Source organism: Alligator sinensis, unplaced genomic scaffold, assembly GCF_000455745.1.
Source record: "Alligator sinensis unplaced genomic scaffold, ASM45574v1 scaffold101_1, whole genome shotgun sequence".
NCBI classification, from domain to species: Eukaryota; Metazoa; Chordata; order Crocodylia; family Alligatoridae; genus Alligator; species Alligator sinensis.
Window position 1 is genome coordinate 48,129 of NW_005842924.1, and position 13,427 is coordinate 61,555.

General features: G+C 46.6%; 1 protein-coding gene across 11 annotated transcripts in view; it reads right to left on the reverse strand.

Annotated features, from left to right (window-relative positions):
* The window catches only part of USF3 (upstream transcription factor family member 3), a 120,253-nt gene that overhangs the window by 22,230 nt on the left and 84,596 nt on the right, over positions 1 to 13,427 (reverse strand). For all 11 annotated transcript variants that reach the window (XR_003091902.1, XM_025192448.1, XM_025192450.1 and 8 more), the window contains 3 exons: positions 9,873 to 9,937; positions 8,046 to 8,074; positions 1,078 to 1,160 (listed from right to left, as the gene is read on the reverse strand). Coding sequence is in view for 10 of the 11 variants with exons in the window: in XM_025192448.1 (XP_025048233.1) it covers positions 1,078 to 1,160; positions 8,046 to 8,074; positions 9,873 to 9,919 (159 nt within the window). In the remaining variant the exon portion in view is untranslated. The remainder of the gene's footprint in view (positions 1 to 1,077; positions 1,161 to 8,045; positions 8,075 to 9,872; positions 9,938 to 13,427) is intronic.

Genomic DNA, 13,427 nt, shown 5'->3' on the forward strand with positions numbered 1-13,427 from the left:
TATATTTATATCATACAAGAGGACACTGAGTGATGATATAAAAATGGGAGAAGGGAAAGGAGCTTTAGAGAACTGTGAACCAGCTCTTCAGCAAGCTGATCAACACAAACAAGTAAACCAGCTTTCCCAAAAAGGAGGAAAAAATGTTTCTGCAGCTGGGTTTTTTTCAAAACCAATTAATTCATTTTGTCAATATGGACACACTATGGCTTGCCAGGCAAATGCTTTCTGAAAGTGCTTCCTGGACAATACTGCATACATGCATACATGAGCTAGGATGCTTCAGGGAAGAGTCATTCACTTGACAAACAGACAACTTTTCACAATGATACTTAATGTTCATTTAGCAGGAAACCCATATTTTGGAAAACTGCATTTGTATTGCTTCGAAATTTCCAAAAGCATTTCAGTCATAAATAATTTTGTACAACAAATTTTCATCCAAGGTTTCATTGAGTATATTATTACCGTCTTAGTTTGCTTCCTACACTAAGGGCTCCTACAGATATGCATGGAGCCTGCTCCAATGCGCTGGAAATCCAGATTAATCGAGTCTGCTGGAACATGGAAATTGACGTGTTCCAGCAGCCTTCCATGTTGCATGTATCAGCATCCCTGCACGTCTTTGCACTGAAAAAATGGCAGCAGGGCACTCTGAAATAAAACATGTTTGATGAGCTTTAGTTCAAAGCACCCCGTTGCCATTTTTTCAGCACGGGGATGCTGATACACATGATGCATGGGCGCTTTTAATTAGTGTAGCTTGCTAAGTAAAGATCCTGGCGCTGCATCCCAAACCACGTGTAAAAATGCCCCAAATCTGCAAACAGAGGTATCCCTCTGTTTACAGCTTCAGAGGACCTAAATGAGCACTACCTGGAAAATTGCCAGGCACATTTAAATGACTACTTACCTGTTTTGGTACTGTTGAGGTGATGTTATTGCCATGTTAGTCCAAGAAATACGCAAGAGGCAAGAATTCTTGTGGGTGATGTCTTTTATTGGACCAACTGTATGGTTGGGATACCCAAAAGCTTGCCTGTGTCTATCATAGTATGTTTTCACAAGGCTGTTTACCTGCTTAAGAGCTGGGGAACATGGAATGAGCTCTCCAATTCGATTTATCCCAGCATTGATCTTCTTTTTTCGATGTCTCTCCACTAAACAAAAATAAAATGCACCACTGTCAAATCAACAAAATAATTAGCAGGTCCAACACCAACCTGAGTACTCATAAATGTATTATTTCATGGTTATCATTACCTCTCATAGCATCTTAGGAGGTGAAAAGTATTCATTTCTAAAGTAACACCTCAATTACTGAAATTCTCACTCAGTAAAACAGGAAGGCAGTGACAAAAAGAGGTATTTGAAAAGGTGGGGATCAACAGGACCATTCATGGAGAAAAGGAAGTAGTGGCTTATCATAAGGCTGCATCCACATGAGCTTGCACATGTCTGTTGCAGCATCTCAAAGCAGTTTGAGATGCACTGCAAAAAAAAGCACTGGAAAAAAAGCAGCATAGGGTGTGCTCTCAGAACAAGAAGCAGCTCCAGAAGCAACTGGAGGCGGAGTCCTCCAAAGATACACCCTAGCACACAGCAGAGGGTGTCTATGGCTGCTGCATGCCCTTGCTGCTCCATCATGCTGCCTCAGCATGCTGGAGAAAAAAGCGAGGTCTGGCTGGCACCAGTGGCTCCAGAGCTGACTAGGACTCAACCTCTGTCCTGGATTGCTTCAGAGCCTGCTTGGCACCCAGGGTCTGTCCCAGGCCCAGGCACAGCAGCAAGATCAGGCAGGCTGCCTTGCAGCCATGCACGGGGGCCAGCTGTGCCCATGTCTTGGAGAACGATGCACCAGCGTCAGAGTCAGAAGACCGGGAGACTGGAGCAGAGGCCATAGGAGATCCTGGTAAGTAGGGATCTGGGTTTTCTGTTTCCCATAGGATAACATAGATTTTCTCTTTTAAAGGGGAAACTGTGCTCCCCGCACCACATACAACCCACCTCCTCCACAATCCCACCCCTTCTGCCCACACCCTGGGATGGGACCTGCTGGCAAGAACCACAGCCGTGCTGACAGCTGCTGCACTGCAGCCCTGGTGGGGGGGAGCTCTTGGTCCCAGGAACCACTTCGGGGTGGGTGACGGGTAGAGGTGACAGTGAGGTTTATTGGTGTATGTGATGGACCGGGGTGGCAGAAGTGAGCAAGCACATGATACACATATACAGGGGGATGAGGGGGGAAGGGATGTGTTCTGGGTTGGAGTGACTGCCAGAACCAGGCTTGGAGCCCCCCTGTCCCACCTAGGGCAGCTTGTGCAGGGGGAGGCCAGCCTGGAAGAGAAGGGGCTTGCCCAGCCTGGTCCCTGAGCCCCACTCAAGGGCTTCCCAGGAAGGGTGTGGGGAATTGCTGAGGCCTGGGCACAGGCACAGGGAGCAGAACTGAAAAGGCTGGCTGCTCAGAGCCACAAAACAGTGTCCTGCTATAGAGAGGGAGGGAGTAGGTAGGGGCAGTCAGGGGCTGTGGATCAGGAATGAAGGGCACAGGTGGGGGGAGGGCTGTGGGCTGGGGGTGAGGAGCAAGAGCATGGGCAGGGGCAGGGCACCAGCATATCAGTACTGCTCAGTGCCACAAAGTAGCTGTGGAGACAGCTGCAGCTGGACCCGCATGCTGGTGAGCAAAGCGGGCAGGGGGAACTCTAATTTCCTATGATAAGAAAACCAACAAGCAAATGCTAAAGTACATAGATATTTAGAATTACAGAATCACACAGATTCACAGAAGTTTAGGACTGGAAGAGACTTTGTGAGATCATTAGGTCCAGCCCTCCCTGCCCAATCAGAGTGCTCCGGACAGACAGTGCTTCGAACAGAAAAGGCATGTTATTATTATAGATCCTGAGGCATTTCAAACACATATGCAGGCAAGTCAGAGCTAAAATGAAGCACCAGGGCCTTCGCTGCAGAGAGGACAGCCTCCACCAAAGGAAAAAAAAAGCGGTGGAGCCCCCAGTGCTTCATTCTAGCTCTGAATTAATCTATCAATATATCAGTAAATACATCAATAAAGCACTGCTTAACTGATATATAGCTATTGAGTGGCATTTCATTTTTGGTTGCAGAAAAACACAGATTTTTGGGTACTGGTTAGAGAATTTGGGATTTTTTATCAGAGAATTTGGGATTCTTAAACAGAAAACCAGGATCCATGCTGGTGAGGCAAGTGGTGGGACCCAAGCAGAGGAGCCTGCTCAGGGCCAGCACCAGGGACCAAGCTAAAGGGCGGACGAGGTGGCTGACCTCCTGGCCATTTGGGGCCAAGTGGACATGTTCCAACATTTCAAAGTGGGCCACCGCAACAAGCATATCTTCTGGGCGATAGCTACTCAGATGGCAGAGTGGGGGCACTGAAAGATATGACAGCAGTGCCACACAAAGGCCAACTGTGCAGCCACAGCCTGTTGGCAGCTGGCCCAGAGGTGCAGGCAGCTCTGCTACAGTGCCCATAACATAGCCCAGGTGGCCATGAGGTCTCCATCTGGGTATGACAGGCACACAACCATGGGGCCACAGGTCCAAGGGGCGGATGCTGCGAGGCACAAATCTTTGGCATAAATCTGTGCCACTGCTACTTGAGCTGCTGCAAGCACAGGTACCTGCATCTGTGGATGCACCCCAAGGTCTCACTCTTTTATATTGCTATTCAGATGAGAGTTTCAAAGCTTGAGGGATTTCAAAACTTATCTCAAAAGGTACATAATGTTCGTTATTCTCATTTCATGGACAACCCAACTGGCCCAAGATCACACAAGCAATGAGCTGAGAATGGAATCCAAGTCTTCTAATTCTCAGCCCAGTATTTAGCCCCCAGACTAGATTGGATTAGAATTAGTGCTTTAACTGCTGAAAAGATAAAAGCACAGTGAACATATGGCAAGTTCTAGCTGTGTGGTGTATCAACCATGTATTCTTAACTTCTTCCAGGATAAGTAGTTATAGTTACACTGCAAGATCTAGATATGAGGTGCTGTGGAGAAATACTTTATGAAAATGTTTCCATATCATGGCCTTTAGGGGAAAAGAAAAGAAAAACCTGAATTAGTTTTAGTCCTTTTGTGACATGGTTCATCTCCTTATAACCATCTCCATTATAACTGTGGTAAGGGATTCGCTATAGTGATCTAAGCAAACACAGGAGGCTTTCCAGCTTGACCTTTTCAAAGTCTCTCTGCCTCACACAACAATCAGGTGCTCTCAAATGTGGCTCATCCACATAGCAGCAGAATTGTACAACTGCTGTTGTCACTAATTCTTGAAATATGTTTGATCTGTTACTCAGGGCAGTTGATAATTCCAAGACTTTACACTGTGCTGCTGTCATGGCATGTTCTGCAGCTCTGTCAACAGACAAACTACTAACTAGAATCTATTCCGACCAGTACACCTGTGTCACAGTAAGGGATCAACCTCTTACATTTCTGTAGAATTGCCATCAATAGCCCATTCACGTGGAAGTGGGGAAGCATGTATTTAGGTAGGCTTGCCCATAACTATACATATTTAATAAAAGTGGAAAAAGGTCTTACTTCTGCCACAACTGCTTGAGTTGACTTTTTTAAGTTATGTTTATCATTTCATGCTACATTTTTGATAATTACACCAAGAAAGACTATAAAGAATGATTTTTATTATAGTATTTGCAAGTGGACTCTTCTGAGATTTAGGCTCCATTATGCCAGGTACTGTTGAAACAAGGTAAGAGAAAGCTCCTACCCTTAAGAACAAATAGGTCAGGAAGACAAACAGTTGGACAAAAAGAATTACAGTTAGCCACATTTCACAAACGGAGAACCAAGGCACAGAGACATAGTTCAGCAAGGTGCTCAGGCATGTACCTAGGTTTAAGCCCAGTAGTACTTTGATAAAGTACATTCTGAACTGGGACCTCTGCAACTTTCCCAAGGTCACAGCGACATTAGAGATAGAAGAGAGTTCAGTTGTCAGTTCTAAGTCCCAGTCCAACACCTTAAAAACAAAAGACCTTCCCACTCTATGAAAAGTGAATCCAAAAAAGACCCACAAAAAGGCAAAAGTTAAAATAAAACTGAATACTATGGACCAAAACAAACAGTCATTTTCCATAGCATAATTTATTATCTTCCAGAATGCAGAAGCTACAGGCCTATATTTCAGAACCTATATAATTATATTATAATTAAAATAATTAGCTCATCTTTATAGCTCTCATAGCTATAAAGGGCAACGCCTAAAATGGATTTAAGAGTTCACCAAATAATGGTATCAATGGGCTTGATATTTCTTCATCATCCTTATTAATCAACTGCCTTGCAAGAAGAGCCTAAACTTCATCAGAAACCATAAAACAGTAAAGTTATTTCACAGCAAAAGCTACCCTAGCTCTGTCTGTACAACACCTTTTGCAACAGGGCACTGCTTCTGATAAAAGATTTGTAAGTGCTCCCTTATTCTGTATTCCTACATTTTATTTTAAATAGAACAACAATGCATTCAAAGATGACAAAAACTTAAGAAAAGTGTCACAACCCAATTATAATAGTGCCCATGTCACTGGCAAGAGATGCCATCCAAAACACTTTTAGTCCACACTAAAGCCAACTAAGGGTTAAAGAAAAATCCTTGTTGGTAACAGGGTTTTTTTCTGTGCATGCTAACAAAAGAGATTTATGGCTGCATCACAACCAAGAAATGAAACTTCTAAAGAAACGAAACTTAGCCCATGATTTATGATTGGTCAGGGAGAAAAGGGGTAGCCCTGCTACAAATCCCTAGAGATAATTGGTGATTCTAATTAAATTTATGACGTGGCGAAAAACAATTGGCTATCATACAAACAAAACCCTGCTGCATTTCCGCCAAAGTCGAAGACAACTCTGTCCGCACCTTGGAGTAAATCTGACAATTTGATCAGTTGTCAGCGTCTTCCTGCCGCGACCTTCCTGGCGTACCCTTGACCCGCATGCCCGATAAGCCGGCCCGTATATATGTCTGCAGACCGACCGAACGAACTCTAAGCTGTAACTAACTAAGTATATCTGACCTCTGTCTTTCACCACCTTGACGGCGTGAGTAAATAATCTTGCTTTGCAACCGATAAGCGTCCGCCTAATTAATTCCACTCCATGCGTCACAAGTACCCGCCTGATGGACCCTTAACTGCCCGGGTGGGAGTCAGGGAGAGCTGCTGGCCGGCTGCCCTGGGTCCCGACAAAAAGGTTTAGATGGAAATTTAGCAATTTTAAGTCTAGGGAGTAATGGGTAATGGATTCTGGCTGCCTGAAGGTAGAACTGTATCGGACTTTTGAAGGTAAGTTTATTCAAACCTAGCCTGCCTCTCTTGAGCCTGTCCTCTTCCTGCTCACCCCCAACCCCAGCTTAACCTACAGTCCGGCAGTAAGGAAAGAAAACTGCCTTGAGAAAGAGAAAAATCCTTAAGCCCAGATTGGCTTTAGGCAGGATTTCTGGGAAGGTGGTAGTGTTCAGTGAACACAGCAAGATATAAATCAGGGAGTTGATGTCACACTAATCCAGGGGAGGGCCACTTAATTGGAGTTTTGGTGAGCTGTTAAGGGCTGCAAGGGTAGTCCCACCCCCTGGTTGCCATCTTGGGACTGGAAGTCCTGCCCCTAACCCCTGACCTTTGCCATCAGAAGTCCCTTCCCTTGCCCCCCTGAAGTACCCTTTTGGGAGGGGAGGGTTATGATCTTGGAACCAGGAAAAAAGCATAGCATACATTAAAAGTGAAACACCTGCTATCATGTTTTAACTTTATTACAAAAAAATATTCCTGTCATGATTTGTGTTTGTGTACTGTATATAGAGGTGATTGCATAATAGCTAAAAAATAAAGGCTTACTCTTGTATGTTGTGTGTGGGAAGTGTGTATGGTGGGGTATGGTGGGTGTGTATGGTGGGGTGTATGGTGGAGTGCAGGGGGAATTGTGAAAGGACAATCAGGTATGTTGCAGGGAGTGTATCTAGAGCATTTTGAGGGCTCCCCTGCTCCACCCCCATCATGGGACTGGGGGCTCTGTGTGACACTACCTGAGGGCTCAGGGCTGGAAGGGCACAGCCCTGGGCCCCGCTGTGGACCAGCAGCATGAAACCCTTGGTGGCTTTTTTTCCACCAGCAGTAGAGCCCCCCAGTGGGTTTTCTCGATTGTGGGCACTGCGAGCACACCTTGTACGGAAGGGTCTGGCCAGGGCTCAAGCAGGGGTTGGACTAGACACCAGAGGACCTCTAGAGGTCCCAGGCAGCCCTGTTTCTCTGTGATTCCCCCCTCCCTCTCCCATTTCACCTCAGGCTGGGGTCCGGCCATGCCCTTGCTCTTGCTGCTTGAGCGGCGAGCAGGGGGAAACCAGGCAGACTCTGGCTGGCTCCTGCACTGGTGGGAGACAGGAGGGAAGGGGATTAGCTCCCCCCACTTTCCCCTCAGGTTATTGGCATCTGGCCACCCCCCCCCACACACACACACACTCCTGCTGTTTGAGCAGTGAGGGGGGCTCTCTGAAGCAAGGTTTCCCACCTCCAGCCCTTCTCAGCTAGCGGTAGCAGTGATAGTGCTCCAGTTACAGAGGAGAGGGGCTCCACTGAAGCAGACAGCACAGCCCAGCCCAGCCCAAGACTGCAAAGCATCTTGGGATGCTGGGGCACTGTGAGCTAACTTAAACCAGGAAGCAGTTTGGGACACAAGTCCCGTAAAACGGTTTGACCTAAATCAGTTAAATCTGATACTACATTCAACCAGCTTTATCTTAAACTAGTTTTGGCCATTTCTGTTCTGTTACAGATTTAAACTGGTTTCTGGTTGCTTAAAATGATTTGTAGGCAACTTCTGTCCCAAGCCCAAGTGTTCCACCTGATGCTCTGAAGTCTTTTCATGTAATGCATTCCTATAAAGGCATCCTTCCCCACTCCAAGTGTGCCAGGTCCTGCATGCTATTAAGAGCTCAAAGATAAATGCAGCTCCACTCTAAATAAAGAAAACCACAATAGTTCCTACCTGCGTTGTGTGTTTCCCGGTTTTTCTTTCTGCAGTACAAGAGAAGAGAAAAAGATGATGTCAAAACAGAAGAGTGATATGCAAGAATTATTTTTTCTTGTTTTAACATGGTTTCACAGAATCACAGAAAAGTAGTACTGGATGTGACCTATGGAGCTCATAGGTCACAACCCCATTTGAAGCAGGATCATCCCAATCCAAACTATTCCAGACAAACCCTTTGTCAAACCTATTCATAAAACTATACAAGTCAATTCTGTTGCACAGCTAGAAAAATACTTTGACCAAAGACACCCAAAACACCCTTTAAATTCAAAAAATGCTCTCTAGACAAGAAAAGGTATGAGAGAAACAGAAAAGCTAACTAAATAGCATTGGGATAAGAATTCCTGAAGCTGTAATGTCAGCAAACTGAGGGACTTCATGTCTTTGTAATTCATTAGCAGTGCATTGAACTCTGCTGGCTTGACACTAGCCCAGATGAGCACGGATTAAAAGCTGTTTCCATATAATGGATACTTAGTGGCCTCAATAGGAGAGGCATTTGATGGAACTCAGTTCCATCTTCCGTGTCAAAAATTCACCATCATGCTTTGCACTAATTGGGAGACTCAGCCTAAATATTAAGGACTGCATGGACCAAAGACACTGAACAACCCCTGCTAACTGTAGTCTAGAGGGAGATACTCCCAAAGACATGGTGGAAACATAGTGGCACGGTAATGCAGCTGAAAAACATGCCTGATAGCTGCTGCCTTGTAGATAACTGGAGGGCTTCAATCATATGGGTCATCAAGTCAGGTTTCTCCTGAATAGGTCAGCTAACAGTGCTAGCTGGTACTGCAGTAAGAGCTGGAAGACAAGGCTCTATAGCAGGAGAGGGCAACATATGGCCCATGAGCTGGATCTAGCCTGCTGAGAGATTCTGTCTTATCTTCAGTGAGGCCCTCGGATGGCCAAGCATGTAGTAGAGCTGGGCTGGCATGCTAGTGAGACTCCATTTCCTGGCAGCACCAGTGACAGTGACTCCATCCAGCTACTGCTGCCAGCCCCAGCCCCACTGTCTGGGCACCTTGACCTGTCTGCTCTGCACTCACCCCTGGAGGCAGGACCCGCATGGACAAGGTACTTGGCCAGGTGGCTTGAATGGGGCTACAGGCCTGTGGGGAGGAGACTCCAGGAGTGAAGTCGGTGGGTGGTGCCAGGGAGATGCCTGGATTTTGGGGCAGTGACAGTGTGGGGCCAGGGCCCCAAGACAGAGCCATGATCTACTTCTCTCACGCCCCTGCAACAGGCGCAGGTTCTGCAAGCAGGGACATGTAGGGAGTGGATCATAGCACTGCCCCAAGATCCCGGCCCTGGATGCAGCCCCCCACCCAGCCAAGCACCCTGCCCACACAGCTCCCAGCTGGTCTTCACGGAGACCCTGGGATCTTGGGATGATGACAGCACTCGGCCGGGGCAGAGCCGCAATCTGCTTCCTCCACATCACTGCCCACAGAACCCATGCTTGTTGCAGGGGTGTGCAGGCACCAGATTGCTGCTCTGCGCCAGCCCCACAGTCACTGCCCAGGATCCCAGGGTCTCTCTGGCTCTGCCCACCTGTGTCACTCCCAACACTATTTCCTGCCCACCCATGACCCCATCCTACATAGGGATTTCTGGTAAGCTGTTGCACACGGGGCTGGGAGGAGAAAGATGCTACTGACCCAGACCATGCAATGGCTCACCAAGACTCCCTATGATGCCCTCGGGCCCAAGTAACTGCCCAGCCCTGCTCTACAGTTTCCAGGTCAACACATCAGTCACCTGGTCTCAGATATTTACCGGTGCTGTTTCTTACTAGGAGTCTCATTTTCTGTCATCTCTGGCATGGTTTCAGAGAGAAGGGCCTAAAATGAAATGGAGAAAAGAATTCTAAATTATAAAACTTTTCAAAACTTTGTTAGCACAAATGCTAGCTGATTCAACTGTAAGCACAAGATCTATTAGAATGAATCTAAAAGTTCACTGCCTTAATTTATCGCAGCTTTAATTAGCGATGCACCAAAAGTGGAAGCAACTCCCTTCTCGTGCTGCTGTTTGACTGGCACAGATATGATTCCTATCCATTGTAAACAGATTTTCATTTTCTGAAATGTTGTTTTAGTAATAAATAAAAAACCCAAACACACCAAAATACCAAGCCAGCACTGCCAGACGGGTAACAATTATTTAATTAATATGCTGCCCTCCACAAGACCCAGGGTGGCTTACATGCAACACATGAGCCAAACCAGTACAAGCATCCCATGTAGCACATGGCAGATCAGGGAGGGAGCAGAAAATATATTAGCAGATAGGACAGGAAGCAGAAAGCAAAACAACAAATTTGGCTGGGAGCACAGGGCAGGAGCAGAGAGCAGAGCAACAGACTGAACAGGTAAGGAGAAGAGAGGGGTACTCAGGGAAGGTGCAAAGCTTAGCTTGTGATGTGCTTGCCAAAAAAACTAGCGCCCACTGAAGTAAGAAAACAAAATAACTTACAAAATAGGAGAACAAATGAGAGAATACATCTACTTGGAGTACTGCCATGAAACAGAAGCCTGATAATTATCATCTTTGCAGTTGAGTTTGATTTTCAGTACAATATACAATACATAATTACAAAAGTAGCCAAAAATATATGACAATTTAATAAAAATGTATGATAATTCAGTAAAGTCCAAAGACATTTTGCTGAATATTTGAAAGAACATTTTCATATCCAATCAAATTTCCACCTTCAGGTGAACCTGAAGTTGCCTTGGATTGTTCATCATATGCACAGACCTGTTTGGAAGTGTGTCACACACATAACTGTGCCTGTAAAGTCAAGTGTGTAGCAATAGTAGCATAAGCAACAGTGTTTATAAAAATGCAATTTGATCAATCAGGTAATCAAAAAGGAAAATTACGTATTTCAGCAGGGTGGAAGGAAAAGGGAAGGTCTCAACTCCTTATGCAGTGGTGTCAGAAAATAAGATGAAATTAGAAAATGAATCTAATGTTTGAATAAATAATGTTTGAAAAAATGTTTGAATAAAGAAAAAGAATAATAATACTAAGCAAAAAAGCTTAAAGTCACACTGAGTACCCTTTTCAAATAAATTGTATGTCACTGCCAACACAAGATACAGACAGATATACCATTTGTAGCTGGAAAAACTGTCACAGGGTTTGAAGCAGACAGAACAGTCCTTCAGGATCAGACTTGCAAGTGTTATCAACTAGTGGCAGCATGTTGTGCTGCTGCTCCACCACAAGGGCTGCTTGCAGACGTAGGGAAAAAAATGCTTGGACCAGGCCCCCCCAACATCTGTATAGATCAGGTACTTTAGCGGGGCTTTTTTGATGCTATTATATAATAGCTGATTGAGTCAGTTCTTAGCTAAAAGTGACAAAAAGCCCCGTTGAAGTGCCTGCTCTTTACAGCCACTGCAAAGCCAGGTCAAAATAACACACTGCTTCTTCTGATAAAGCTAGATTTGTTTTTGTTTTGTTTTAAAAAAACATCTGCAAGCAGCTATGGTGACCAGTGGGAAGACATTCCAGCATGCCACATGAGGGCCCAGTCTCCAGAGGTTCCCCAGGACTCCTGAGCAAAGTCCCCACTCTCCCCTTGTGCTGGGAGGACTTAACTTCTGCTCCAGATCTCTGGGCTGGCAGTGCAACTGCCAAGCTAGCACAGAGTAGATCTGTACCACCTGTTTGTCTTCATAGATTCATAGATGTTAGGGTCGGAAGGAACCTCAATAGATCATCGAGTCCGACCCCCTGCATAGGCAGGAAAGAGGGCTGGGTCTAGATGACCCCAGCTAGATGCATATCCAACCTCCTCTTGCAGACCCTGGTTGCCCAACACTAGGGAAATTTTGACCCTGCTGCACCAGTTGAGGCACAGAGTAAGGCTCTATGAAATCAACATGGCTGACACTGCCAACCAAAAACAAACTCTTTTGTGGTCCATACAGGTGCAAGGGGGCATGAGTGGGTGCAGGGGACTAGGGCTTTCGGGAGAGAGAGAACAGGGAGAGAGGTCTGAGGGCTCATGGTCTCTCTCGTGAATTAAGGTCTGCCAGCTGGTTTGTCCCAGCACACCTTTTATGGAACCTTGTGCAGTTTTATAGTATTTTATGCTTTATATCATGTTGGCCATATCATCCAAATTAACCCCATTCTAATACTTTATTAATCCAGTAATGACAAAGTATACCTCTCCTTAGCAAGAATGGGTATTATTAAAGAGAAGGCAGGGTAACTTTGCACCTTTAGGCCACATACAAACAAGCGCAGCCATGCGGTATGTGCTGAACGTACATACCACACATTCAGCTGTTCTCCATGCAACCTGTCCCCACCTCTGCCTGAACAAAACTGATTAGAGGAAGGACTTACAAAAGACAATGAAGATGCAGTGGGAGACGCATCTAAAGCCCTCCCGACAAGGGTGATAGGAGTGAAGCAACTCCCCTTGTCTCATTTCCATGGGAGATGGGACAGGAGAGCACCTTCGTTAGCATTCAGGATAGAGAAGAGAGATTCCAAGGCAAGGACCGCACTGAACTCTAGGACTAGAGAAGCAGGGGAACACTGCAGGGGGAGGGATCCCTGCTCCAAATGCTAATCAACCCACATCTACACACACCCAGCTCAGCAGTTACTACACCAATTCTAGTAATGACCAGGGATCTGGATTTTCCATTTCCCACAGAAAACCGGAGAAAACCACAGACTCCCTGTTTTTATTGGAGAAAACGGATTTCTCTTTTTAGCAGAGAAATCCGCGGATTCTCCGCTTTTGCAAAGAGCTCTTGCAGACTGGCACAGCTCCAGCCTGCAAGAGCCGATTTGCAAAAATGGCAGGAAACCCCCAGCCCTGGCCGGAGGGGGGGGGAGGGCAAGGCCTGAGCCTCCAAGGCAGCCAAGACTGGGCTCAGGCCCACACACCCTTCACCCCTGGAGCATGGAGGTAAGTAGAGCTGTGAGGCAGGGTTGGGGAAGATGGTTGGGGGCTGAGGGAGTGGGGGGTGCTGCCAGCCCCAGGTGGCACATTGCAGCTGGGAGCAGGGCCAGGGGGTGAGGACAGGGGTGCCCCTCTGCAGGGGGGCTTTGCAGGCAAGTGATGTGGAGCACAGTGCGGTGGTGCCCACCATGTGCGGGCTGCCCACATGCCATCTGGGCACCTGCCCAGGGGAGGGGGAGAGGGAAGCTGGCATGTGGCCGGAGCACAGCTCTGTGGCTGGCTCTGCAGCCATGGCGAGGGATGGAGGTGCAAGGGGTGGGAAGAGGCTCACAGGCGGCAGCTGCTGCCACTTATCTGGATGGCTGTGGTCGTGGGGGAACGCGGCGGGTACAAAAACT